The 27998-nt window shown below is 36.2% G+C and overlaps 1 protein-coding gene across 1 annotated transcript in view; it reads left to right on the forward strand.

Annotated features, from left to right (window-relative positions):
- The window catches only part of thsd7ab (thrombospondin, type I, domain containing 7Ab), a 120595-nt gene that overhangs the window by 50437 nt on the left and 42160 nt on the right, over positions 1-27998 (forward strand). Inside the window, exons 3-9 of the mRNA XM_079625461.1 lie at positions 91-339; positions 4957-5138; positions 8154-8222; positions 10641-10796; positions 12042-12245; positions 17381-17575; positions 26547-26778. Coding sequence (XP_079481587.1) covers positions 91-339; positions 4957-5138; positions 8154-8222; positions 10641-10796; positions 12042-12245; positions 17381-17575; positions 26547-26778 — 1287 coding nt within the window. The remainder of the gene's footprint in view (positions 1-90; positions 340-4956; positions 5139-8153; positions 8223-10640; positions 10797-12041; positions 12246-17380; positions 17576-26546; positions 26779-27998) is intronic.

A 27998-nucleotide genomic window follows, 5' to 3' on the forward strand; every position in this document is an offset into this window, starting at 1 on the left:
TTCTATTCTATTTCTATGAAACAAAAACTGTAAAATTATTATCTTGTCATTTTGACTGACCGGTCTTTCTACCCCTCTGTCCTGTATCAGCCAGTGTCCTCACTGGAGTCTTCCGGAGACCTACCAGTCCTGCCTGATGCCTAAAGACTGTGTGGTCAGCGAGTGGAGCAAGTGGGGCTCGTGCTCAAAGACCTGCTCGGACTCCAGTGTTCCTCAGGGCACACGCTCCCGCAGCCGACAGCTGGTCCGGCTTCCCACTGGAGGAGGGTCCGAGTGCCCCGACCTGGAGGAAAGTCAGACCTGTGAACCTGAAGGGAACGGGGTGCCGCCCTGCGCCATGTAAGTACCTGAACATGCCAGTAATGCTAGTCTACGGACATGCTAGTCCTGTGTTCTCACTTGTTGATCATGTATATGTTTTCAAGTCTTGCAAAGACCCTGGTTGCATGTTTTATGCTATACTAGTGAATTAAAAATTGAGGTGGAATAAGTAGTTTTTTGTCTTTTCGATGTAAACACAAAGTACAGTGAAATCAATATCAATTAGACACAGCATGCACACATTTCTACTATTGTATGTATAATATACTGTATGTGATACATTTACTGTTCAAAAGTTTGGGGGCATTAATAATTTTAAAATGCTTATATTCAGCGAGGGTGCATTAACTTGATCAAAAGTAACAGTAAATACATTTATAATGTTTACAAAAGATTTCTATTTCAAGTAAATGCTGTTATTTTGAACGTTCTATTCATATGAAACATGGTCACAGAAATAAATGACATTTCATAATTCATTGGATTTACAATAATAGCTGTCAGTGTATAATGTTTTACACTTGTCCATCTTTGCATATGCCTGCAGTCTCCAGCAAAAGCAGTTTGTCAACTAGCTTTTTTTTATCCTTAACTTTTGCTTTATAGCATATGCAGAGATGGACTGGTATAAAAACATTGATATGCTATTTTGATATTCATTCTTGCCGCAGGGCCAGTAAAAATGTTGGCAGGGCATTTAAAAATCTACTATTGGCTCAACGGGGTCAGCAGGAAAAAAATCCATATTGTTGAGCCTGCGATATCTGCATGCATGATTTCAAACAGTCGATAAAGAATGAGTGCCTTTGAATTGCAGATATAACACTTTCTTATTTAGACATGACATCCAGCATCAGTGTGCTCTCTTATCACTGCTTGCTTGGGATCAAAGGTTTTCGTTTAGATGGTTTTGTGTCTGTGGAAAATGAAAGTGATTGGAGTGATGATATGATGTGATATACGGCAACATATTGATGTCATCTTGTCATGTCTCATTATGTGTCAACCCAAAGGAAACCGTGTTGCTGGAGTTCCTAGTCATTGCTAGTAAGCCTGTCATTGAAGTTTCAAGATGTTTCTCCTTCAGAGAAATCAGAGTATGAGACGATTATTGATGTACAGTAAAAGTACAGAACAATAACAGAGGCTCATTGAAAAATCATGGCTCTTACATTTTTGCAAAACCTACAAAAACTTTCACACAAATGATGATTACAGGGATTGATTATTGATAAATAAAGACATTTTTTGTGTGGTTCCATACACAGTATGACCTCAAAACCTTTTTACCGTAGTGCATGATTTGTAAACTAATACTTTGGCATCACATAACCAGCTCCATATGTATGGTTTTTCTAACATAGTAAACTTACTCAGTAGCTCACCTGGTACAGCATTGCACGAGTCTGTGAAAGACATGATCATAAAAGAGCTCAAGGACTTGTCGAAGCAAGCTAAACTGGCTTGGCCGCTTCAGAAAAATGTGATTTTATCTCACGTTTGCAGCGTAGGCTCATTGGAAAAACATGCCTGTGGCAACATTTCTCCAAAATGATATTACGTTGCATCTTACACATTTTGTAATCATTTCAACGTTTTGTAATCATTTGCCAGCGCACGCAACTTACATGATGGTAACGGTGATTTCTCAGTCTTCAGAATTTTGTTTCCTGGTTCTTGACGGACAACCCACAGTCAGATGTCCTTATATACCGATGTGTCTCGCCACTATTGATCAAACAGGTTTGATCCGTCATTAATTAGCCTGAATAATTTGTGTAATGTGTAAGCTAGATTTATGCCTATTTTTTCACATCTTCATGGACACCACAATAATTTCCCGCGTGTGGTAATATTATGTATGGTTTGCAAAAAATGGGAACTGCTGCGTCTGTGTAGATGAGAGAAGCAAAGTGTATGTGTGTGTTGTGCACACACTACATTATGGTCAAGCATGCGCCCTTAAAATAGCATCTGAATAACGCGCCACTGACTTTAGACTAGGTTTCTCCTGGTCTGTGGCGGAATTGTTTTCTGAAACTGCAAAATATCACCAGGGAACGTTTGGGCCGGAACACGCCGCCTCTTTTCGCAGACACCATCTTTTTTTAAGCTCAAACAGCAACGTTACACACTAACTAAAGTTGAAAAGTGGAATAGGACTCCTTTAAAATCTGACTTTTTCATCTTGGCAAATCTGAGCACAGTTCTCTAGAGGAATAGTCTTCTCTGTAGGCGAATCTGAGAAGTGTGTAACTGAAAAATATTATTTTAAGCTAATTTGCAATCAGTTTAATCTCTGCTGTCAAGAAGCAATTGAGATATTATAGAGATCTCACATGGGATTTTCCTCTCCGACGGGCATGTACATGAAACAAGCACTAAAAACAGCAGTCACGTCTCATGCTTTCGGCTCTTCATGGAGATGTGCCGGCGTGGAGCAGGAGGTCCTGTCGGGAGACGGTTGACCCCTGCTCTGCCAGTGAGAGTCCGCACATGAGCATATGGAGACGGGGTGAGACCGATCGGGCCGCTCTGTGGTCCCGAGCCAAGAGAGATGCACTGACAAATGGAAGTGATCTTAAGCGCTCGGTGACGCTGCTCTAATCTGCTTCTCTCACAGATGGCACACACTGGCACGTCGTCACAGGGCACACGGCACTTTCTCCGTCTCCCACGTACTGTGAATAGACAGCTCGAAAAGATAATGGAGTTTTCTCAATTCGGTTTCACACTATTACAGTACGAAAGTAGGAAAGAGAAATCACAAATGACATCTCTTTAACATCTCAATTTTTTTCTTTAGGACAGCAATAGGATTAAATAGAGGTCGAATGGAGGTTCTGAAGTCTTCTGCTTCTCAGATTATAAAAGATCCCCGTTACAGAGATTTCAGGGGTTGTGTGTCATACAAAATGACTTTATATTCCAATTAAATTCCTGAATTTGACTTTATGTGACAGCATTGCTCTTTGAATTTCAGTTTAAGGAATTACAAATACAATTCAAGTTCATATGATTTTATACTAGAAGTGTTTGTAAAAAAGCAGGCTGGAAGTTTGAAGGTTTATAGACTGTAAGAGCGATACATAGACTTTTTTGGACCAGGATGGAAGAATTGTATTTTCTATGAATGAGTTACCTATGTTGAATTTCTTAGTTGCTATTCAGAAAACCCTTCCTGTCATTCCAATTAACTTTCTTCTGGGGTGTGGCTAATTAAGCTTAAATTCAAAATGTGAAAATGTATCAAGTTTATTAATATTTTAAATTCACCTTTTAGTTATTTTGTAATGCAAGTTTGTCATTTTTATTAGTTTTTAAAAAGTCTATTTAGCTTGATTTTTCACTTTTAATGTTAGTTAAAGCTACACTGTGTAACTTTTTTAGTTTATTCCTAGCTAAAAACACTTAGTTCTTTCAAAAATATATGTGCTCATTAATGTATATTTACTTCGTTTAAGTAATAAAGTATTCTCATGAGTGTATAATATGCCATTGAAAATACATACGGGTGGGGGGTTCGAATGTCGGTCGCCATGTTGCCCCTCCATCTTGAAAGTACATTAGCCAAAGAGGGACATACCCGTTAATTCAAGCTTCGCCTTTCGCGTCTCCGCAATTCACCGGCCCTGTTTTTGTTTTTCCCTCTCCCTCCGTCACATCAGCTGATCTCTGCTCACGGAGAACATGATATAGCCTACAATGTAAACTTTGCCTTACGCTAGTGATGTCGTACAATATACAGAATAACGATAGCACTGATAAAAGTTACTTTACTAAGATTAGCTTGCATTCGTCTGGGACTGATAGCTGATGTTAGCAATGAAATGGTACAAAAATTACGAAAACATAAAACTATTATTCATTTTACATAGATGTCATAACCTATATGTTAACTGACAAATTAAATTACTGCAAATTATAATAGTTTTCTAAAGTAACCTCATCACTTGAAGGAATACTCATGGACGAGGTCGAACTGGAAGCCATGTTAATCTTGGACTACATTGGCCACCGTAGGAGTTCAAACGAAATCGGAATTGAGAGGAACAGAAACTAATATTCACTGGATGGTCATATACCTTTTCACCGCTAGATGGGGGTAAAAATCACACCGTGTAGCTTTAATTTAGTGCTTCAACTTAGACTTATTTAAGTTAGCGGCCAAAGATTCAAGTTTTACAGTATTAAAGTTTAATTAAAGTTTTTCATTTGATATTTTTGTTTTCTTTCTTTCTTTCTTTCTTTCTTTCTTTTGAGCATTCAACCATTTGTTTAGAGATAATATCTCTTCCACAGTACATGACACATAACCCAAATGTGTATATTTTATTTATTTTAATTTTATTATTATTATCATTATTTTATTTTATTTGAATTTATGCAAAAAGAACATCCGACAAGAAAATGAAATCAAGTATACAAATCAAATCAAGTTAAACATAAAAATAATAATAATGAACAATAGTTACAGCCAAGACTTTTTTTTTAACCATTGTCAATGTCCATTACTGTATATATATACTATATATTATTATTTTTTGTGAAGATTTATTACAGCTACAGTATAGGAGACCCAAAGCACAGATTTAGATCATAATAGCCTGTCTAATGTTTTTCATGTTACTTTAGCTATGCGTGGCGGAGCACAGAATGGAGTGAATGCCGTGTTGACGCGCTGCTCAGCCAGCAGGACCGGCGGCGTGGGAATCAGACTGGACTGTGTGGTGGAGGTGTGCAGAGCAGGGAAGTGTACTGCGTCCAGACCAATGCAGAACTGCTCAGCTACATCAATAACAACACAGGCAAAAAAGGTACAGGCTTCTATCTGACAATGAATAATTACAGACGTATGCCATTTTTACCGACATACACATTTTTCTTTTTGAGCCAAGACAAATCAGTGATTGGCTGATGGCACAACGAGAATTTGCTCAGTCCCAAACCGTGAAAACTGACTATCCTGAGCTGTGATTAATAATCAGAACAATCATATTTATTTTATAATAATAATAATTGTTATATTTATTTACTTCAGGCTTTTAAGAGTCCTCCAAAAAACATCTACTAAAATAACATTACATTGTGATATAAAGATGTGTTCATGGCATCAATTAAACAGAGACAATTTTTTAAAAAGTTTTATGAATCCATTAGAGAATCTTTATAGGTTCCATTTGACTCCATAAGGGAATTTTTACAAGTTTCATATGATTTCATGAGCGACTATTTATAAGTTTCATATCACTTTTGCTGCAAAAAACCTTTCTTCCTTCCTTTTAAGAGTCCTCAAAAAAATAAGTCACTAGTAAAATGACTATAATAACATGATATTTTGTGATTTACATGTTACATGTTACCTCTAAGAATAATGTAAATACTAGAATACAGAACATGGATCTCTCCTTTATGTTCTTTCTCTGCCCGTCACCCACATGCATGTGTGTAAATCTCTTACTCTGCTGTAGATATTGCATCAGCATTCCTTTGCATGCTCTACACACACACACACACAAACACACACACACACACACACACACACACACACACACACACACACACACACACACACACACACACATCACACATACACACCATCACTTGATTAGTGGCCCACCCATCTTCATAGAAAATACCTTTTTTATCTCTCTCCCTCCTGCTCGCTCTTTTGATGCTCAGAAGTGTATGGTGAGCACATTGAAACTTATCGTAACGCACATGTCCCCGCACATTAGAGCAGACGAGCGCTGACTGCATGAAAAGCTCTGGTTAAAGAAGCGCTATTAAAACAGGCCACTGGTGGAGCTGCGTATGCTGGGAAATCTGTGTCCTTATCAGCGTGGTGCAGGAGATGTCTGGCTTCACTGGGGGGTAATCTGCGCCGCTGACAGCAGACGCATGAACGCAGACGCTGCAGAAAGTTAAAGGGAAGATGTGCTGGAGCGTTAGTCAACTGATGGAGTCATGATGTTCTCGCCCTGGGAGGATGTTGTCAGCTTCAAGATTCTTTGATGTGATGAAGCCTTCATCAAATCTATCTGGAAGTGATGCTCATTTACATTTTCTTCTAAGAATACAACTTTGCACTTGTAGCACGAACAGAACGTTATCTCCCACAGGTGGCCTTCACTGCCTTAAAATCAAGAGTGACATATAACTTTTCTTATAACTTGATTTTATAAAGGAACCTTTAAAAGTTTCATATGATGCCATAAGCGAATATTTAGTTAAATATTGTAAATATTTTAGTTCAATTCAATTTAATTTACATTTATTTGTATAGCGCTTTTCACAATACACACCGTTTCAAAGCAGCTTTACAGAAAGTTCTATTTGATTCCATATTAGAATCTTGAAATCATAAGAGATTTTTTTTTACTGTAAGTTTCATATATGATGCCATTACTGAATCTTTATCAGTTCCATTTTATTCCATAAGACAATCTTTATAAGCTGGATATGATGCCGTAAGTGAATCTCTATAACTTCCAATGGATTCCATAAGAGAATCTTTATAAGATCCATATGATGCTATATAAGAATCGTTGTAAGATCCATATGATGCCATAAGTGAATCTTTATAATCTTCATAAGAGATTCTTAATAGGTTCCATTTGATTCCATTAGATAATAGTTTAAAGTTCCATATGATGCTTTAGGAGATTCTTTAAGTTTTAATATAATGCCATAAGAGAATCATTGAGTTCCATATAATGCATAAAATTCTAATAGTTTTTGAGATTCTTAATTAGTTCCATTTGATTCCATTAGATAATAATTGCAAGTTCCATGTAATACTTTAAGTCTTAATATAATGTCATAAGAGAATCCTTGAGTTCCATATAATGCAGAAAATTAAAATAGTTCTGGATGAGAAGAGAATTATTTGCTAGATGCTACAAAAATCCATTGAAGAAGCTTGATTTTTGAGAGTGGGAGGAAGCTTGTATATTTTGACTGAGTTCTAAGCACAAGTAAAAGCTAACCAGCTTATACCTCACATTATCACAATACTGTCTGAATGGAGGCGATGCCTTAGTACCCTGAATAAACTGCCTTGACATTCGACTGGACAGAGCTGTATTTGGCGTCTACTATGAAAAAATAGCTGTTTTATAAGAGAACTAAATGTGACATGCTTATGGCATTACAAACCAAGAAGTTTGGCATGGACAGTTTGGTACTGCTGGTAAATGGCATGACCGGGGTTTGCTTTAACTGAATATTTCTCTATCACTTACCAAATTGTAAAAGTATTGACAGATAATTCACAATGCTTTCTGTTGTTCTGACAGATATAAAAGTAAGTTGTCTGGTCTATTGCATTTCATGAAGAAAATCGAGAAAATAAAATGTGAAAATTGACAGAGAGTTGTGAGTGATAATTTAAGGGGAGAAACAAGAGTTTTTAATATTTCACTGACAGATAAGAGTATAGCATGATGGAAATTTTACAATCTAGTCCATCCGAATGACAGAAAATCTTTATTTAATGCATCCCCTGATCGTAACCATGCCTTTATGCTGCTACAAAAGTATATATGTGTGATGACATTTCAAAAGTGTCATGAAATGTATATCATTTTATTGTATTTGTTTTTTGAGGGCTCTTAAAAGGTGGAATGGGCTTATATTTCCCCTTGTCTTTTTTTACGTCACAGCTCAGGATAGTTAAAGTTAACCAGTTAATGCTTTGCATTATCCCTTTAAAGCTGTAATATTCTGTAATAGTCACAGTATAGAGCTCACAGTGATAGTATTTGTATTGGTCCCTTGAATTATGCTTATTAGCAGTAGTTCGCTAGAGTTGGTGTTTGTGTGTTTTGTAGAAGGTCAGTCTACAAATGGCCAGACTCCTAGTGTCCCTCCTCTCCTGTCTATCACCTTTGAGATCTCAGGTAAGATTTTTAAACACCTTTAAAGGAATATTTTGGGTATTTTTCAACTGAATGTATGTGTACAAAAGTTGTTTTGAAAGCACTTTGCAAAAATTATTGATTGTGATTATCAAAAGCAAGTCACAGATGAAGTACAATGGATATTTAGTTAGAATACATTTTTTGTTTTGTTGTTATTTTTCACTCTTTTTTTCCCTTTCCTTTCTGTATCTGAAATAATGGTCTTTGTTTGATCAAATCTCTTTGCCTGAGGCATGTTTGCATATTTTGTTTGCGTAGTCTGTTTACTTTCTGTATTTTTGTTAGTATTTGTGTCCATAGAGAGCTCATTACAAGCGTAGATACTGATGCAACACTGTGTTTTAGTCGACGCTCTCCTCTGGGCACCAGACAAGTGACAGATTGATTGGCGATGACTGTCCTTCTTTCAGGTTCCTACTGTACGCTCTTCCTCAAAAAAGCAATTGGGCCTTTTGGAAACTTGACCATTCTTGATTTCATTGGCTTTAGAACATGGGGCAAAGCCAATCAATAATTTGGGTTCAATAAAAAAAAAATATTCAGTGAGGACAACAGTGAAAATAAAAATATTTGTAATGTTACAAAAGATTTCCATTTTAAATAAATGTTTTTGTTTTTTTACATCAAATCATTCTTAAAAATGTATCAAAAATAGGAAGCAGCACAACTGTTTTCAACATTGATAATAATAATAAATATTTCTTGAGAAGCAAATCATCATATTAGATTGATTTCTGAAGGATACTGTAATTTGACAGGAAAGACTGATGCAAAGCTGAATTTTCAGCATCATTACTCCAAAGGAATAAATTACATTTTAAAATATATTTGAATAGAAAACAGTTATTTTAAATTGTAATATTTTATTGATTTTATTGATATTTCAATAATATTATTGAGCATATGAATGCAGAATTGGTGACCATATTATGATACATCTTTTAAAACAAGTTTTTTTCAATCTTACCAACCCCAAACTTTTGTATGTTAGTGTATTGCAAGAAATGTAGCAAGGTCACTTTAGGTTTTTCATCTATTTTCAAACAGTGACCGAAAACCAAATCATTCTCATGCTTGAAGCTAAGCCTGTCCGCCTGGGTTTATCAAAGCAGGCACAAGACCGCAGATTTGGATTAGACAGAAAGTTTGCACAGAAGGTCTAGACCATCTGGCACGTAAACAAGGACAACCTGTGCAGTGTTATGCTAACTCAGATGATGGTGCATTACACTGAAATCTGTCTCTCCGTTCATTTCGGGAACATGCGGCACTAGAACAGTTGAATAGAGTGAACTGTTATTCCCCATGCTCGGTTTCGAGTTCAATCAATTTTTTTTGAAGGTCTGTGGCGCAGTCAATCTTCTTGTACTATTTAGTTCACAATCTGTGCACATTTCTGTGAACATTTTGTTTTGGAAGTCTCTAGAGAGCAGAACTCACCACATATCAGTATGGGAGAGCTCCACGAGAAGAGTTTACCTCGCTTTGATGCAAACGCAGCAGTCATGTCACCTGTCACCCATCAAGCCGACAGGAAAATCCTGTGTTAAAACATTCATGTATCACTCTTGTTTTGAGTTTTGGATTTTATAGTTTCACGCATATTGAGTCCAGACAGCATTTATTTAGTTTGTTCATTCATTGTCAACACTCATTTGAGGAGTATTACATCCATCCATCCATCCATCCATCCATCCATCCATCCATCCATCCATCCATCCATCCATCCATCCATCCATCCATCCATCCATCCATCCATCCATCCATCCATCCATCCATCCATCCATCCATCCATCCATCCATCCATCCATCCATCCATCCATCCATCCATCCATCCATCCATCCATCCATCCAGTTTTATGAAGTGTTATGTTTGCCTATGAAACTCATTTTGAGAAAATGGCATCTGAAGATATGTATTATAAACGCAATAGAAGCAAATAGATGCTTATATAAACGCTTAAGTCTATTTGGATGTTTTCTTTCCACTAGTCTGAACAAACATGTTATGAAAAGCCAAATAGCCCAAAATCTCAAAATTGTTTTGCCTGTCTTAATCATTTTATTCATTTTTTTTCTTTCAGAATTATTTTATTTATTTCATTTAATAATTATTTATATTTAGGATGGTTGATAACAGGAAACATTATCAAATTAGTCAAAATATTTAATAAACAACAATCATGTGCATTCAAATTGTGCTAAAATCTGTGGAGATTCTGGTTTTCTCCTGTTTTTCCTTTCCTGTGATGCAACTGGGACTGGAGACTCGGAGCGTGTTAAATGTTGCCATTTGTTGTTTCCTGCAGTTACATAAACCTAATTGTACGCCATGTGTCGTCTCCATGTGGGAGTCTTATTGCAGTGTTTTAATGCGTGTGTTTATATGCATTATAGCATCGCAACCCATAGACGTTCGGCTCTGCAAGGGAACGTCTCCAAGTACCACCCAAATGTGTCACATCCCGTGCCCTGTGGAGTGTGAACTGTCCCCGTGGGGCGCCTGGGGGCTCTGCACCTTTGAGAATTGCGAGGAACGGGTCGTGAAGAAAGGTAAACATGGCTGAAACAATAGTTTATTCACTGGGAAAAAAAGTTTAAATGTTCAAATGCTGAGACAATATTTTACTGAGCTATTGTGCCGCTTTTTGTTTTTGCTGAATACCGACTGACTGGGAGCCAGAATACAATATTTCCTTTTGATTTCATCATTATCTTGATTTAACCACAAAAGGAAGACCTCAGTACTAGAGCTAACATGTGAATCTCACAAAAACTATATTAGATGAAGGTAGCACTTTATTTGAATGGTCCACTTTAGACATTCTACTAACTATAAGTAACTTTGCGTGTCAACTAACTCTCATTAGAGTATTAGTAGACTCTGTTTAATATCTGCAAAGACTTTATTTTGATAGTCCTCAAACAGTCATTCTATTGACTATAAGTAACTTTGCAACTACATGTCAATTTATTCTACTAACCCGAACACTAACCTAACAGTCTATTCTAATACTCTAATGAGAGTTAGTTGACATGTAGTAGCAAAGTTACCTATAGTTTGAATAACGTCTAAAGTGGACATTGAAATAGTGTGACCTACAGTAGATGAACGTCGCTTTGGCTGAAAAACAAAAAGCACAGAGACCTATGGCTATTAAAGTTGGAATTTACTGACATTTGCCTCTATAATTAAAGGTAAATCTCACAAAAGAACAAGATAATATTTCACCCAAAACCAATAAAACAAACAAATAAATAAAATATATAAAATTTACATAAGTATTTGAAAAGGCCCCATTTAATGGCCTGTTTTTTAAAATGATATTTTAATTTAATTTTTAAGTCAGTTTTACTAATATCCCTATTTTTAATGCAAGTTTTTTTTCTATTGCAACAAGTTTTTTTTTAAATCAGCGTTAAAATAGAACTAATTAAATCACGATGAAAATACTTTATAATTTAATATATTCTCTATTTTTTTGTATTTCTGTTTTGAACAGTACCTACTGATTTTGTATTGCTTTATGGTAATAAGAATGTGGAGGGTCCTTACTTACAAAATGCCAATGCAGACTTACTTTATGGAAAATATAATTTATTTTCCTTTTAAATTTGGATTGAAATGTGAATTGGATATGTTCTTGAGAGTTTTATGAGAACTACCCTAAAAAGATCACACAAATATCGAATATTAGTTTGATATTTTATGCTAGTTCAATGACATTTTAAAGTGTGGCTAAATGCCACTAGGGACGGAGGCAATTAATAGACCATTTACATCCCGTTTATTTGCAGGTTTCAAGTTCAGACGACGCACGATCACTAATGACCCCACGGGTGGCGAGGGGAACTGTCCTCACCTGGTGGAGGCCGTCCCGTGCGATGATCCCAGCTGCTTTACCTGGCAGCTGATCAAGCTAGAGGAGTGTATCCCTGAAGAAGAGATGGACTGCGGAGAGGGAACTCAGATTCCACAGGTCCGCTGCGTCAACAGCGAAGGTATTAAACACATTTGAGTTACAATTATTGACACGGGATATCTGTGTAAATCTGTGTTGGATATCTGGATCTGTGTTGATTTAGAAGGGATTGGGATCTCTGTATTAGTGGTGTTCGACGCTCATTGTGCAGCACAGAATAAGCCAATAAGCATGTCCAGATGGGTTATTAAACCAAAGAACCGGAATCAAATAGAGGCAGAGTCGAAAGTCATCTTTTCGTTCATGTCTGACTCAAAAACAACCGAATGAGCCGGTTCTTTGCTGAGGTAATCCTATTAATTCCTATATTTAGTTCTTTTTGCATCTATTCTTTTTTTATTCCTTCATTTCAAACCTTTTTTTGGTTCAATGACCCGTTTGGACATGCTTGCTGGCTCATTTGGTGCTGCGCAACAAGCTTTAGTGCTGCATCTTATGTCATCAACCTGGAACTAAAGTTCGGTTCAGTTTGATTCTGTGATCCAGCTCGGCTTTTAAGAACGATTAGTGCATGCATCATGAAACAGGTTCAGTTCAGACTCAGTACAGTCACGTATTAATCACATATCTCCGTGAAACTGTGAAACCTACAGTATAACTAGTTACATACGAATAGAGCTTAAAGGGAGAGTGAAAAAAAATGGAAAATGTTTTTAAATTTGGCATCAGGCCATCCAAGATGTAGGTGTCTTTTTTTTCTTCAGCAGAACTGAACATTATTTACAACATTATTACCTGTAATCCACAGCAACAGCAAACGGTCCTGACCGTGTTTATGGCAGTCTGGAGCGCGAGCTTAATGTCAAATAATTGACTTGCCATTATCATCAAGTACTACGGTTTCAGCTAAAAAAAAAAATCACATTTCTACTGAAGAAAAAAAACATAGGATTGCCTAAATTAACAGCAAATTTTCATTCTATCAACTTTCCCTTCAAGAAAACTGCAACTGGAGCACACTCCTATTGCAAAAAATGCTAAAATAATCTCTTGCATGAAGCTTGCCAGGTGATTATACCGCCAGTAGATTCCCACTTGTGTTCAGACGGCTTCTGTGCCGGAAATCAAAAGTAGGATTGATTTTGAATCCGGTAATTAGCCTCTGGGAATTCAAGCTATATCCTGAAGAAGGGCATAATATGTATCTAGTCTCTCAGCTGGCATGTCCGGAGCGTTTCCCTTCTCAGCTGGAGCTATTTACAGGGTTAAAGCTGCAGAGAGCGGAGGAGTGTGAACATGATGCTAATGGTGATCGTGTCCTCCTCCAGCTCAGCTGCTCAATAAAGACAATCTCAGATAGCTGGAGAGACACTTGTGTATTTGACCGGCTAAAGACTTGCACTCGCTCATAAATTGTTGTTCTCTTCAACAACAGCATGTTGAGGAGGTTCTCTTATCAGTGTTTCCCGCAACAACATTTAGGAATATATATACACCATTCAAAGGTTTGGGGTGGGTAAGATTTTTTGAAAGAAGCCTCTTATGCTCACCAATTTTCAGCATAATTGCTCTAGTCTTCAGTGTCACATGATTCTTCAGAAATCATTCTAATATGCTGATTTGCTGCTCAAGTAATATTTCGTATTGGTTTCAATGTTGAGTTGTTTTATATTTTTGTGGATAAATTTGTATCTGATAATTTTTTTAGGATTTATTTGAAATAGACATTTGTATATAACATTAGAAATGTCTTTACTTGATCAATTCTAAATGTTTGCATCCTTGCTCAAGAAAAGTGTTAATTTCTTTCCAGAAAAAGATGTCTTACTGACCCAAACTTTTGAACGATAGTTTATAATAGAGAAACTGACCACTAAAAATCAGCTTATAATTAGAACAAAAGCCACTTTTTGGAGCCTTTTTTGCATTGAGAAAAGATCTAGCACTTGGTTTGGTATTTTATCTGATGTAATTAACTTCACAGTGTGCTGTCTGATTTGATTGGTGTGCTTCTTTTTAATGGATTGGTTGAACCGATTGGTCTGAATTGGTCAGACGATTCACTTCCTCCTTGATTGGATTGAATGACTCTGATCATTGAACCGGATGTTATTATGTCCAATCCAATATAAGCCTAACCCCTTTATGTTATGTGTACTTTTCAAAAATAAATTAAAAAATGCTACTTTGTAAGATTAGTGACATTTAAATCAATCATATCACTTACTAGTTGTCCACCTGACAGCAGGAAGTTAAATGTGAACTCTGTAATTTCTTCACCACATTAGAGAGAATTGATGACTGTTGTCGAACAGGTTACCTGGGAAACTCCCGCTGTCTGCTATTGCTCGGGTACATTCACTCCCTTGGTTGTGCTAGTGTTGCTGTGCCAGAATGCTAAAACAAACAGAGCAATGTTTTGATAGGCACAGAGTCACAGTGTTATGACAGGCTTCTGACAAGCTGTCACCCCTGTATCTCTAGTCTAAAACAACTTGTTAGTTTTACTAAATACTCCATGTTCTCAAAATGTAGAAAGCGTTATTGTTGTTGCTCATTTTGACTACAGTGCAGATGATCTGGGAAAACGGTCATGAGTGATGTTTGATGGTCAGTTTTCATATCTAAAATTGTCTTAACAAATCATTTGAGCAGGTTTTGTGGTTTAGAACTGTCAGAACGAAATGTAAAATGACCAGTTACAGCTTGTTTTTGTTTTTATGTACCATTTTGAGCAGATTTATCTGAAATAGCTGAATATCAAAGAAATAGACTAACTCAACATATTCAGTCTCTTTCAAATACTCATTGTTTCTAACCTGGCAAAATTTGCCTAATCCATCCATTCTTCCTCTAAAGTGCTCATAGAACCGGGTGGTTTGCAAATTCTTTGTTTCTTTGCTAAAAAAATATCTGAGAACCATAATGTATGTTTGAAGTTAATAACAGTGGATTCTCCACTTATTGCTGATGGAAATTCATGGAAAGTTTTGCAACTCTACCACATTAAAGGGATAGTTTACCCAAAAATGAAAATTCTGTCATCATTTTCTCACCCTCATGAGTTTCTTTCTTCTGTTGAACACAAAAGAAGATATTTTGAAGAATGTTGGTAACCAGACAGTTGACGGTAGGCGTTGACTTCCATGGTAGCCATTGACTTTCATATTAGGAAAAAAGAAAATACTATGGAAGTCAACGCCTACCGACCGTCAACTGTCTGGTTACCAACATTCTTTAAAATATCTTCTTTTGTGTTCAACAGAAGAAAAAAGCTCACACATGTTTGGAACAACATGAAGGTGAGTCAACGATGACAACATTTTTCGGGTGAATCATCCCTTTAAGTCTCAGTATGTTTATTGAGCAAATGCTGGAGAGTTTGATAAAGACAAACCATCACTGACTCTTCAAGGAAACATCTGTTGTTTTCAAGAAATCCCACTGTCACGTGACTGCTGTCCTTCAGAATCTGCTGTGTGGCCATGTGATATGACGTCTATGAAATAATAATAGCAATAATGTTCTGTAGCATCTGCCGCGTGAGCAATCGAAAGCCCCCGTCTCGCCATAACCTGCCGCGCTGTAGCCTCACGCTGTGGCAGATTGATTCCATCATGCACTGATTAAAATTGATCTGCTAGTTGTTGTTTTTTTTAACAGGCAGACTTGGCATCTGCTTCACTCCGACAGCCGGAGAGTGACACGTACAATATTGCTTCATGGCCACGGTTCTGACACAGATCGATGTAAATATTGTATCGCTATATCTGCTACAAGCGAAACTTGGACTGTCCCTGCTTTTGATAGAAATATTTGTTGGGTGTTTGTGGTTCAGTGCTCAAGCAGAGAGAGGTTTTTTTTCTCCCCAGCGTGTCACTGTGCTAAAGCCAAAACCAAGCTGATACTCATCATATTTGGCTCAGAGTAAAAGATATGATAAAAACCCTTGAGAGAGCCCGTGCGTGGTAATGAATGCTGCCAAACAAGAACACGCTGACAATTGCACATGTTTTGTTTTTGCCTGTCCCTCAGAACCATCTGTATGATTGCTTTCTACTGTTTTTAGGATGGCACGGTTTCAAAATAGGACAACAGATTGTTTTGAAATGCATTAAAAGCTTGTCTGGGTGAATCATATTTTGCATAAAGAAAATGTTGCCTAATTTTAGGTCCATTAACATATTTTGCCTTGTGACAGTTAAGTACTTTTAACGGCCAAAATCTCATTACCATAATGCATCTGAAAGTGTTTTTTGTAGCTCTCTTTATTCTCGGTGGTGATTCACATTGGCGTTTTTTATTATTATTATTTTTTTGTGTGTATTATGTGACAATATTACTATATACTGTATTATATGAAGTAATATTTGTATTTAAATTATTTGTATTAATCTAATTAAGGTTTAAATTGTAAGAAAAAATTTAATCAATTTAATATTTCATTATAATAATTAATTATTATACATATAATAATTATTATACATATAATAATTGTTATTATATATATATATATATATATAATTTTAATAAGCTTGTTAATAAGCTTTGAATAAATAATAATAATATCTTTTTTATTTTTTAGCATTACAGTTATCAGATTGAATTGCATTACAGTCACTATGCCAAGAAAAAAAGCCTTAAAAATATTGATTTTCTTGATTTTCAGAAATTAGCTTGACAGGTTACTCGAACTTCTGCTGTCTGAAACCTATATGTGAGGTTATCGTCAAATCCACTTACACTAGATGTTACGAAAAACATAAATTATGAATTTGGAAGTGGAAATCGGTCAAGACCCCCTGGGAAACTGTATTTATTTTTAAATACTGTTTAACAATTTAGCTTAAATTCGTGTATAGCTTTCAACATATACCAATGAAAATATTTGCATCAGCTCAAACATTTTGGCCTGGTTTTCAGATGCCTCAATAAATCTGTTTTACAGCATTCACAGTAAAAAATTATCAAGCTAATGTTCATGAAGCCAATTTAATATCATAATAATAATTCTGGATAATGATTTTCCAATGCAAGATTGCAGCCATGGTAAAATCTACAATACAGTAACATCTATTATATATATTTTTTAAATTACCCGTTAATGTGCAAAGGTCAACTATGAAGGTAAACTTTAGCTGACATGTAAGGCACTGGAAGATTTGTGCTTAATGCATTTGAAACATGTTGTTAACAGCATGTGTTGTGCTTCAGGTTCAGAGGTGGAGAAGGAGATGTGTGCGGATGCGGTGTACCCTGCACCTGTGCCCTGTATGGTTCCCTGCCCTAAAGACTGTGCTCTCAGTCTCTGGACTGAATGGTCCACCTGCTCCCAGACCTGCTCCAGCAAAACCGCCGAGGGCAAGCAGATGAGAACCAGAGCCATACTGGCTTACAATGCTGGAGAAGGTACAGAAGATATTACATGGGTACTTGCATGTTTTCATTTCAGCAGTGAAACACTCACACAATACTCTAGGAATACAAATCCAAATATTAAGTAAAAAGTATTATAGTTACTTATATTTTATGCATTGAATACATTGTTATATATTTATATATATATATTCTTATTATTATAACATAGCTAAATATATATATATATATATGTGTGTATATATATATATATATATATATTAGTGTATATATATATACGTATTTATAAGTATATTTATAAACTTATTAATTGATTATGAACAAGTATTATTTTTGTTCCTGCTTTGTCCATCAGATTGGATTTATTGCCTATTATTTATTGTATTCACCCCAAGGGATATATGCAATAATGCCTTAAATTTGGCCAAAAGTTATCTTGGAAGCCAGCTAAATGATCCCTAAGATGCTTCAAAATATATTTTGCTATCTTTAGGAACAGAGCGATTGTTTTTGTTTTAATTATACTTAAAGAGAAACTTAATATACAGTGGCAAGAAACTTTACAAGAAAAATATTTCACAAAAAGATGTTTGAGGAAAAAAAAGACAAATGGAAAAGGAATTATTAGTGTAAATACGGTTTAGAAAAATTAAGCTAGTTCTGAGTAAAGCTCCAGCATCATTTCTGTTTGCGGATGCCATGTGCTGTGATATTTTGTATCTAATACAATGACCTGCATACATTTTAAAGTGTGACTTTAAATGTACTTAAATGTAACTTTCTAATTACTTTTCTGGGACACTGTAATAAGCTGACATGCAAAAAAACGTGTGCTTTTCTGTGGTCTGTAGTGCATAAGATTAGCCTAAAAAAGCTGACAGGAAACTGTCAAGGAAAGACTCACACAAGGGCAGAATTGCTCAACCTAAAAGCGTCTGAGATTCTGACGGATGGCTCCTCGCTCTCGCAGAAATGTGACATCACCGAGAGTCAGTGTTCCAAAACTCTTAAATCCACTTTATCTGTTCCAGCCAGGTTTAGTGTCAGTTTACACGAGTAAGCTCTGAGGTAGATGGTGTTCAAGTCCAAGTCAAATACAGTTCACAACCCATTTTACTTCTGTAGTCACATGTATTTCAGAATAAAATTCAACAGATCTGATTATTATCCACCAGGAACAAAGCAGGTGTTTATATGCCAGAATGGAGGGGAAGGGTTACAAAAATAACAGTCTGAATATTTTATTTCATGTTTTTAATCCTGTAAAATCTGACATGAAATCGTCAGAATAGTCCTTTTTTATTATTTAAATGGAACAGTTTAGACAAAAAAAAAAATTGTGTTTTTGTTGAGTTTCATATTTGATACATCAGGCTTTTATGGCTCATATAGTATGTAGTGAGAATATAAAGCTCATAAAAAAACACCTCAGTTTTATTCGGAGGCTCAAACTGAGTAAAAATATGCAGTTTGGTGCAGTTGCTGATATTTATATGGAAAAACTCTATACTGTAATTCGATAGCTTGTAAATCAATGAGATTTGCCGTATAACAGACTACTTCAATAAAATGCATATAAATATCAAGTCTTCACTCTCTATCTGCCTACAATATGTCTTAATAAGATACAAAATGCTTTGTTTTATGATGAAAGCTCTGTAGTTTTTACATATAATACAATGGAATGGAATGATTGAGAGATAAACAAATAAACGTTTCTCAAAAGCCTGATGGGCCATATTTGATGCTAACATTTTAACATGATTTTAGCAAAATTTTCCTCATGTTGGTCATTTAGAGGCCTTATAAAATTGAGTATTTAATATGATGCAGCAGACTTTATAGGGTTAAAAGTTATGTATTTCCTCTCACTGTAAAATAAATGTTGGTATAACTTAAAAAAGCAAGTTACCTTGTTGCCTTAAATTTTTTTAGTTAATACAACAAAGAAGAATGGTTTAATTAACAGAAACTCAAAATAGTATGTTATCTTCACACATTAGTTATCAAAGTTGATTTGACAAAAAATAAAAAGTTGTGATAACAAATCATGGAATTTTTTTTTACAGTGCTGTTTTCCTATCATTTGTCATTTCTGTATCGTATACCTCTCAGAGAAGTCTATATCCAAATTACCGCTGTGCTTTCTCTACAGTGACGTCAATGGTAGTGGCATGGATTACAGTCATGGAGGGTAACACGTCAAAACACCTCATGTTTTTAGGGCCTGTAGAGGAGTTTCCTGTAGAAGTCATCTTAGATTTGTTTGCGTGGTTTGAAGTGACCGCTAAGTCTAACTGCGGATTGTTTTACCATTACTCAGTGTAATGTTAAAACATTTACTTTGTACTAGTTGAGTAGTTCCTGAAATATTTACTCCCTTATTGCTGATTCTCATGTCTAAAGATAAATACGAAGACGTTCATAACTTTTGCTTTATCTCAAGGTCTTACGAGGGTTCCAAAGTTTCCCGAACTTTATGGTACATTTGAGTCTTTTTATCTAAAGTGTGCAGTGTGTAGATTTAGATGTGTTTTTGGAGATCGTGTTGTAGAGCTAGAATGTGTTAATGGAGTCTTATATTCATAGTTTAATGTTACATCCTCAAAGAATATACTGTAAATGGAGAAAGTGAGATCTTTCACTTGAATTTAAATTGCTTTGAGCACCATTTTCCTCTAAAGTAACTGCCTTCAGTTGAGCGATGGCCTTTGGGACGCAGCTAGATTTATCTGAAGATGAGTATATGCATGCTTTCTGTTCAAGACATCTGCTTGACATCTGACACGAGATGCCAAATGCAGCAAGACCTTATACATAATGCATGTCCTTGAGAGTCCATTTGTGAAGTCAGCATAATGATGAAAGTCATACTGTAAACAGGGGAGGGGGAAAGATAGTCCTCTGGGTCTCTTATGAAACTGCTGTAGCACATTACAAAAGACCAGAAACATACTTTACAGAAGTACATGAACGCAGACACTTATGCAAACTCAAGCACATTGTTGAGTTCTGAAGTTTCGAGTATTCAGAATGCAGTTCCCAGCGCAGTGTACGCATCGCATTCTCAGTGTTGCCACACGGGGCGCTATTGCGAACATTAGTATAAATGCTTTCTTCCATGGCCAGTTTTTCAGGTCAAAAACTGTCATGATGGAGCAACAGTTTGATCATAAAGGGATAGTGCACCCAAATATGAAAATTGTGTCATTAATTACTCACCCTCATGTCACTCCAAACACATAATAATTTTGTTCATCTTCAGAACACAAATGAAGATCTATTTGATGAAATCAGATATTTCTGTCCCTCCACTGAAAGCTACGCAATTACCACTTTAAAGCTTCAAAAAGTTCATAAAGAGATTTTCTGAAGAGACACGATCGCTTTATATGATGAACAGATTGAATTTAGGCTCAAAGACATGTGGAAAACTAGCCTGGCTCCGCCCTCCTACGTACTTCCGCTCAATTTTCATTTTCCTTCAGAACTACGTCTGGGATTGTGGTGTATTCTTGGGTTTTCTCCAGTCAATTTTTTTACCAGTCCAATCAGCGAACAGAGGGAGTGGCTGAGAACGATGACGTTGAGGTTGTGCGCTAGTTTGAGTCGTCATACGCCACGACCAAACGTTAGCGTTTGGTTATGGCAGATCCAGAGTGGCTCTGGGCAGATCCAATAGTTTTAAACTTCAACAGAGTACCCGCCTACAAGGAAGTTAACACTTGTCAATGGAGAGCGGACAGACTCTCTGTACAAATGAAATGTACGAGAGTCTGGTAGAACCGTGGAAAACCACTTGGGACAATCAAAAAGCAATCAGTAGTTTACTCTTAAAGGGACAGTTCGCTCAAAAATGAAAATTAATTATGTATTCACCCTCAAGTTGTTCCAAACCTGTATGAGTTTCTTACTTCTGCTGAACATTAAAAAAAAATATATATATTGAAGAATATGGGTAACCAAACATTTAATAGACCCTATTGACTTCCATAGTATGGAAAAAATATATACTATGAAGTCATTGGGGTCAATCAACTGTTTGGTTACACACATTCTTGTGTAAATGATGAAAGAATTTTTTTTTTTGGGTGAACTATCCCTTTAATTTTTTTTAAATATATATATATATATCAACTTACTAATTATTAATACAATACCACATCTACAAAATTAATGCATCAAATGTTTATGCATTTCTAACATTTATTCAAAATTGTATAATTTGTTATCTTCTTTTCAGAATATTAGTCAACAAATCCAAACTACTGTAGTGTTTTATTTCTGTTCAGTGTTTGATTTGAGGTTAGCGCTAAAGTAGCACAAAAATGCTTCTTGTGTACCAGCGTTACTGTATGTATTTTGCGTTGCGTATGTTTCTGGCTTAAAACCTTATCACGAGGTGTCATTTCAGGAAATCAATTCATTACAAACACCCACAGAAATAAACCAGTGAATGTGCTTTCTTTGATTGCAGAACATCTTCTGAAAGGCTCAACATCAAGATTCTGTGGAGGCGTTCGCAACGCTGCATAGTCAAGCTTCATAGAGACACAAACGTCTTCCTGTGGGAAGACCACAAATATTCATTCGGCTTTTCACACTTCTTAACCCTGGGATTTTTCTGCAGTGTTTTTCACACTGTTCATACTTTACCCTGGGATATAATTAATGGTAGTTGTTTACAAGGTTTAACGCTGTACATTTGTAAACCCTGGCTTACATTCCTATTTGCATATTTATGAGTTTAATATTATTGATATAGGAGCTTACTTCAGACGCTCAACAGTTTTACTTTCTGCAGCTATACAGAGTGCATGAATATTTTATGAGCGAGGCACTGAGGCAGTTTATGATTGGTTGTCTGTTTCTAAACTGCATTGATTCAATACTGCGTATGGGTGATTCTTCAGTCCATTCAAATTATTATAAAAAAATGTATATGTATATATAATCTGCCAAAATCTCTATCTCTTCGTTTATTTTTATATTTTTTCCTAAATGCTTTTACATACTTTTAATCCATGTGCTTTTCCTTCATTTTATTCATTAACAAAGTCTATATTTGGTTATGATGAAAATGAGAAGCGACAATGGAGCTTTTTCGTGACATGAAAAATCTCGAAATCTGTCATTACAAAACCATTTAGAGAATAGTTAGAAACACTTTTTTAACTTTTTAAATTGACAGCTAACTGTTTTCCTGTGTTTGAAAGTTCATAGCATTCCTACTGTAACTTTTCGTCCAAAACGTGAGGAATGTCATATATGATACCACATTATTCTTGAAAGCTCATCAAAGCCACGATCAGATCTTTATTCCAGGACATGTGATAAAGGTTTTAACACAGAGATGAAACATCATTTGAAGAAATATGATTTTTCAAGATGTCAAAAGTGCATTGAACTGAAGAATCGCTCATATACATTTTGCCATCACAATTCAGGCTTCATTGCTTACTGTAAAGATAAACATAGGGCCAGATTTACTAAACGGGGCAAATAAGCGTGAGAGCGAAATCCCATAAAAGTGCAGATGGGAGTGAAAGTTATGCAGATGATTTACTGACAATGCTCACATTAAAGAACGCCAGATCATTTCAATAATGAGTTTTTTAACTCCAAAAGAGGGTTTGCGCTTGGTCAAGCTCAAGCCGTTAGTAAATCTGGCTCATAGTGTGAAAAGCCCTATTATTACCCTTGCCCAATAGAGACATAATAATCACCTATGTAATGGATCTGACAGTCAAAGCCAATAACTTTAACACTGTTGGTGTTATAAAGTTAAAGCAAGCAGACGTATGCGCTCGTAACGCTCTTCTTTGATTCACAGGCCCACTGGGCTGTTCTGTCATCTGCAAACCTGTAAATGTCAGCAATTACTTAGACACACCGCGTCGCTCTCCGCCGGCTGCATCGACTTTATGCCACTTGTGAGGAATTAGGAGACGGCAATTATGTGGAGTGTTTCATCTAAATCAATTTAGAACAAGTTAAAACGACTGGAGACCTCGCCGATATGTTGAGATGTGAGAAAATGAACACTTGACCTGTCTCACTCCAAAGGAGGCAAGCTAGAACAACCAGAAAGCTATAAAGCATGTTTTTAGCATGTACTGTAGACTATTGCTTACAGTTTTGAGTCAGAAAAGCATGTTGAATTGCACTAATATAAAGCATGCATTGCATTAGCAGTGCTTGCGTTTTAATACATTGCATTTTGGGGGGCTGAAATTCAACATGATTGTATATTTAAGCTTTGAAAATTTTAACTGAAAACATTAAACTTTTTTTAAACATTGAATATTTTGGAAATTAAATGAAGGTGAATATGCTTTATTTTAAGGAAATTGTGTGTGAAATTATTCATTTTAAATACTCACAGCTTAACAAAGCTGTGCTCACAGCTTAAAGGATAATTCCGGTATTTAACACCTTGAGTCTATATTGTAGTTTGTTTTGGATGAACAAGAGTGGTGGACAACATTTTTTTGACAATGGTTCCTCTCTCGAGTTTTTGACTATAAAATAATTGGCCATGGACCCATTTAACATTGGAGTCAATGGACATGTCCGAAAATGTCATTAAAACAGCCTTTAACATTAGTTTTCAAAACTGTGCAACTCACCGAGTGATTAGTGATGTTAGTTGATGTTCCAGAAACAAAAAGTGTTGCGAAATACAGTTTCTGTCGTGTTTTATTCGTCATTTTGTAAAATCCCATTGAATTCTGTTGAAGGACTGAGTGCTCGTTAATATAAATGCGCTACCGGAAACGGAAAGGGGGCTGTTCACATTTGGTCGATGTAGTCTTTTTGCTCGCTTCCGTTTCTCATAAGGCTAGCGAGCAGAGCAACTGTGCTCCGGGAGAGTAAGCGAAATAAACAAACAAAACCTTGAAAATATTGAAAGACGTGACCACTGACCAGTGCAATATGAAGTTGAACTCGACTGTGACCGTGAGTGTCCCGCGAGACATAAACATCGGTTATCGCCATCAAGTGGTCGGGAGTGTGCTAACGCTTCAGATTCAAATATTGAGCGGAAGTTACACGGTTGTGAAGTGTCTGAAAAAATAGTTCCACTATAGCAAAATAAACGGATTGGAATCATATATTGCGACGATATATTGTTTATAATCATCAACGAACACCACTAACCACTCGGTGAGTTTAACAGTTTTGTTAACGAACATTATTGGCAGTTTTAATGACATTTTCGGACATGCCCATTGACTCCAATGTTTTGAATTATCCTTTAAAGGAACACTTCACCTCTGGAAAGATGAATGTGTATTTAAAATGGGTAATTTATGTAGAAGAAATGTGAAATTATTTTTGAATTTGGAGCCTTCTAGACTGAGAAAAGCCAGAAAATGTATTTTTGGCTTATGGGGATGAAAGACAACAACTCCCAGAATGCACTTGCTTCGCTGCCCTAGGAGGCCACGCCTACCGGTAAGAGATCGCAGTAAACAACAAGGCTATGCTACTAGTGAGTCTCCGTGAGTCTGCCCAGTATTTTGATGTCGCCCAAAATGTCCAGGATTCGGCTTTTGCGTTCTTCAGTCGCCATTCCTCATGTTTACTGTGACGAGCAGGAACGAGACTGACGGCCGCGGAGAACGATGCGAGGCCGGTGGCGTGATTACTGATGAGTGGCGCCGGCGCCTGTGAGACGCACCGGTCTCGTATCTCTCACGGAGGAGCGGGAATTTTCCTAGCAATGTTAAAACGCACATCAAACGATCACTTGTTTAGCGTTCATGTAAACACTACATTCAGATTCACCAATCGGAATGAATTCAGTTAGATTGAAACAAAAGGTGTGCATGTAAACTATGAATGCGACTGCAGAAAGCAAAAGCCGAATCCCGGACATTTTGGACCATCTCGACGGCCGGACATGTCCGGGAAAAAGAGGATGGTCACCGCTACTACTCAGCTTTCTCCACAGAATAAGAAACTGTTAGCTTAGCTTAAAGAATGGCTGACACTATATGTACATTCTGTGAGTGAGATCCCTCTATGGGCGGGTTGAAAACATGCGGAACAGCGCCTTCTACTGGATAAATGATGAGCTAGTGTTTGTAGTCTTACCCTTATTCAAAGAAATTTGACTTCCTGCTTTTTATGACGCAAAATGACGATTTTTGCGTCATAAAAAGCAGGAAGTGGAACACTTAAATCCTTATTTCTCCCATCTCAGGGGAAAATAAGGGAATAAACCATGACCATTCGAAAATGTGACTGGGTTTCTAAAGATACAAAGTCTAATGCAAATGGGTGAAGTGTTCCTTTAAGCTTAACATGTTGAATTTCACCCCCCAAAATGCAATTGCAAATTTTTTTTTTATTGCAATTTAACATGCTTTTAATTCATATGCCATTAATTTATTCCATAGGGTCAATACAATTTTTCTAAATATATGAATACTTTAATTCATCAAAGATTGAATGAATTGATATTTTTACAATTATAATGTTATAAAATATTTCTATTTTAAATAAATGCTTTTTCAAACTTTCCTTTCATCAATGAATCCTGAAAAAAAAAACAATCATTGTTTCCACAAAAATATGAAGCAGCACAACTGTTTTCAAAATTGATGATAATATTCAGAAATATTTCTTGAGCAGCAAACCATCATATTAGAATGCTTTCTAAAGGATCATGTGACACTGAAGACTGGAGTAATGATGCTGAAAATTCAGCTTTGATCACAAGAATAAATTAGTTTAAAATATATTTAAATAGAAAACAATTATTTTAAATTGTACTAATATTCCACAATATTACCGTTTTAACTATTTTTTTATCAAATAATTGCATGATAATGTATTTCTGGTTGTGATTTATTTTCAATAGACTTTCATTTGACTATAGCTGAATTCCTGAGTTGACATGCTTGGACGCTTCTAGTGTGGATTTCCTCAAGCTGCTGTGGCGTGACGTGACGCCGGACACGTGTCAGACCTAATGCATATCTTCACACTCTTGCAGGAGGCTCCGGCTGTCCGAACACCAGCGCCCTGCAGGAGGTGCGGAACTGTAATGAGCATCCCTGCATCGTGTATCACTGGCAGACGGGCCCCTGGGGACAGTGTGTGGAGGACACCACCACATCCACTCTCAATACCTCCTCCAGCGTAGACAAATCCACCTGCACCATGGGCGTGCAAACACGCAAGGTCATCTGCGTAAAAGTCAACGTCGGACAGGTGCCACCCAAAAAGTAAGATTTTAAAAGGGTCTTATTGCTTCCCTCCTCTGAAGAATGTTGTATGTAAATGGCATTTCATCCGATTGGCTCGCCTGTTTGCATGTGGAATGAGTGACAAATTCTGCCAGTGCTTACAGGTTGGGGATTTGCTGTTGTTTTTGCTATTGCAAACAAAGTGTTTGTTATAATTGACCGGCTTAGTTTCAGAACACTGAATAGCTGTCTTTTATTCTTATCAAGCCTGCATTTATTGGATCAAAAATACAGAACAATTTTGAATATTGTGAAATATTATTACAATTTAAAATAATGGTTTTCTATTTTAATATACTTTCAAATATAATTTATTTTAATGACACAAAGCTGAATTTTCATCAGCCATTACTCCAGTCTTCAGTGTCACATGATCCTTCAGAAATTAATACATTTATTGTTCTTTTTCTTGATGTAATATATATATATATATATATATATATATATATATATATATATATATATACTTTTTTTTTTTTTTTTTTTTTTGATAATGAGGATATGGGTGTTAATTATTGGTCCTAAAATAGTCTTCATTGTCTTTATGCAAAATATAGTTTCTTTTGTTGTACTTTTGATTTTGGGTTAAATTTGGCCTGGACAGTGTTCATGTCATAACTGTCAATGCAATCTTAATTTTGACAATTTTAGGTTGCATTAATAAAATCTGTAATTATGATGTAAGCACACATCTTACCTCGAGTTAGTGGTGATGCAGAATTGTGTCAGAAGAAAAGATGGGTTGCTTATGTTTGAGTGGCATATTGTAATTACTCTACAGAAGTCTGCATGCTCACAAACCCTATCATTCCACTGCAGGCAAACGAGGCTGCGGAAAGCTGAATAAACATGGAGTCACAAACAGGCTAATTAGCACAGTCATTTTCAGACTGCCTAATTTCCTATTGATGATAATAGCAGTAATTAAGAGGGCTTGATTCTTTAATGCAATTTAATCACCACTAGATGAGGGGCCTCTTGAGGCTTAGCACAAACAAACCCCCTAAAAATACATCATTGATCCACTTAGACAATGTCCTTCTGACAGTCCTTTGTGGAAACAATAGCACTGGGTTTTTGGCAAAGACAAATTGTGGCTTAGCTATAATATAGAATTTTCCACTTGCTTTTAACCACTTAAAGGAGTAGACCAGTCTGTGTGTTTAGTCTAGACTGCATGGGAAAATTGCAATGTAATG

Source organism: Phoxinus phoxinus (genome assembly GCF_949152265.1).
Source record: "Phoxinus phoxinus genome assembly, chromosome: 10".
NCBI lineage: Eukaryota > Metazoa > Chordata > Actinopteri > Cypriniformes > Leuciscidae > Phoxinus > Phoxinus phoxinus.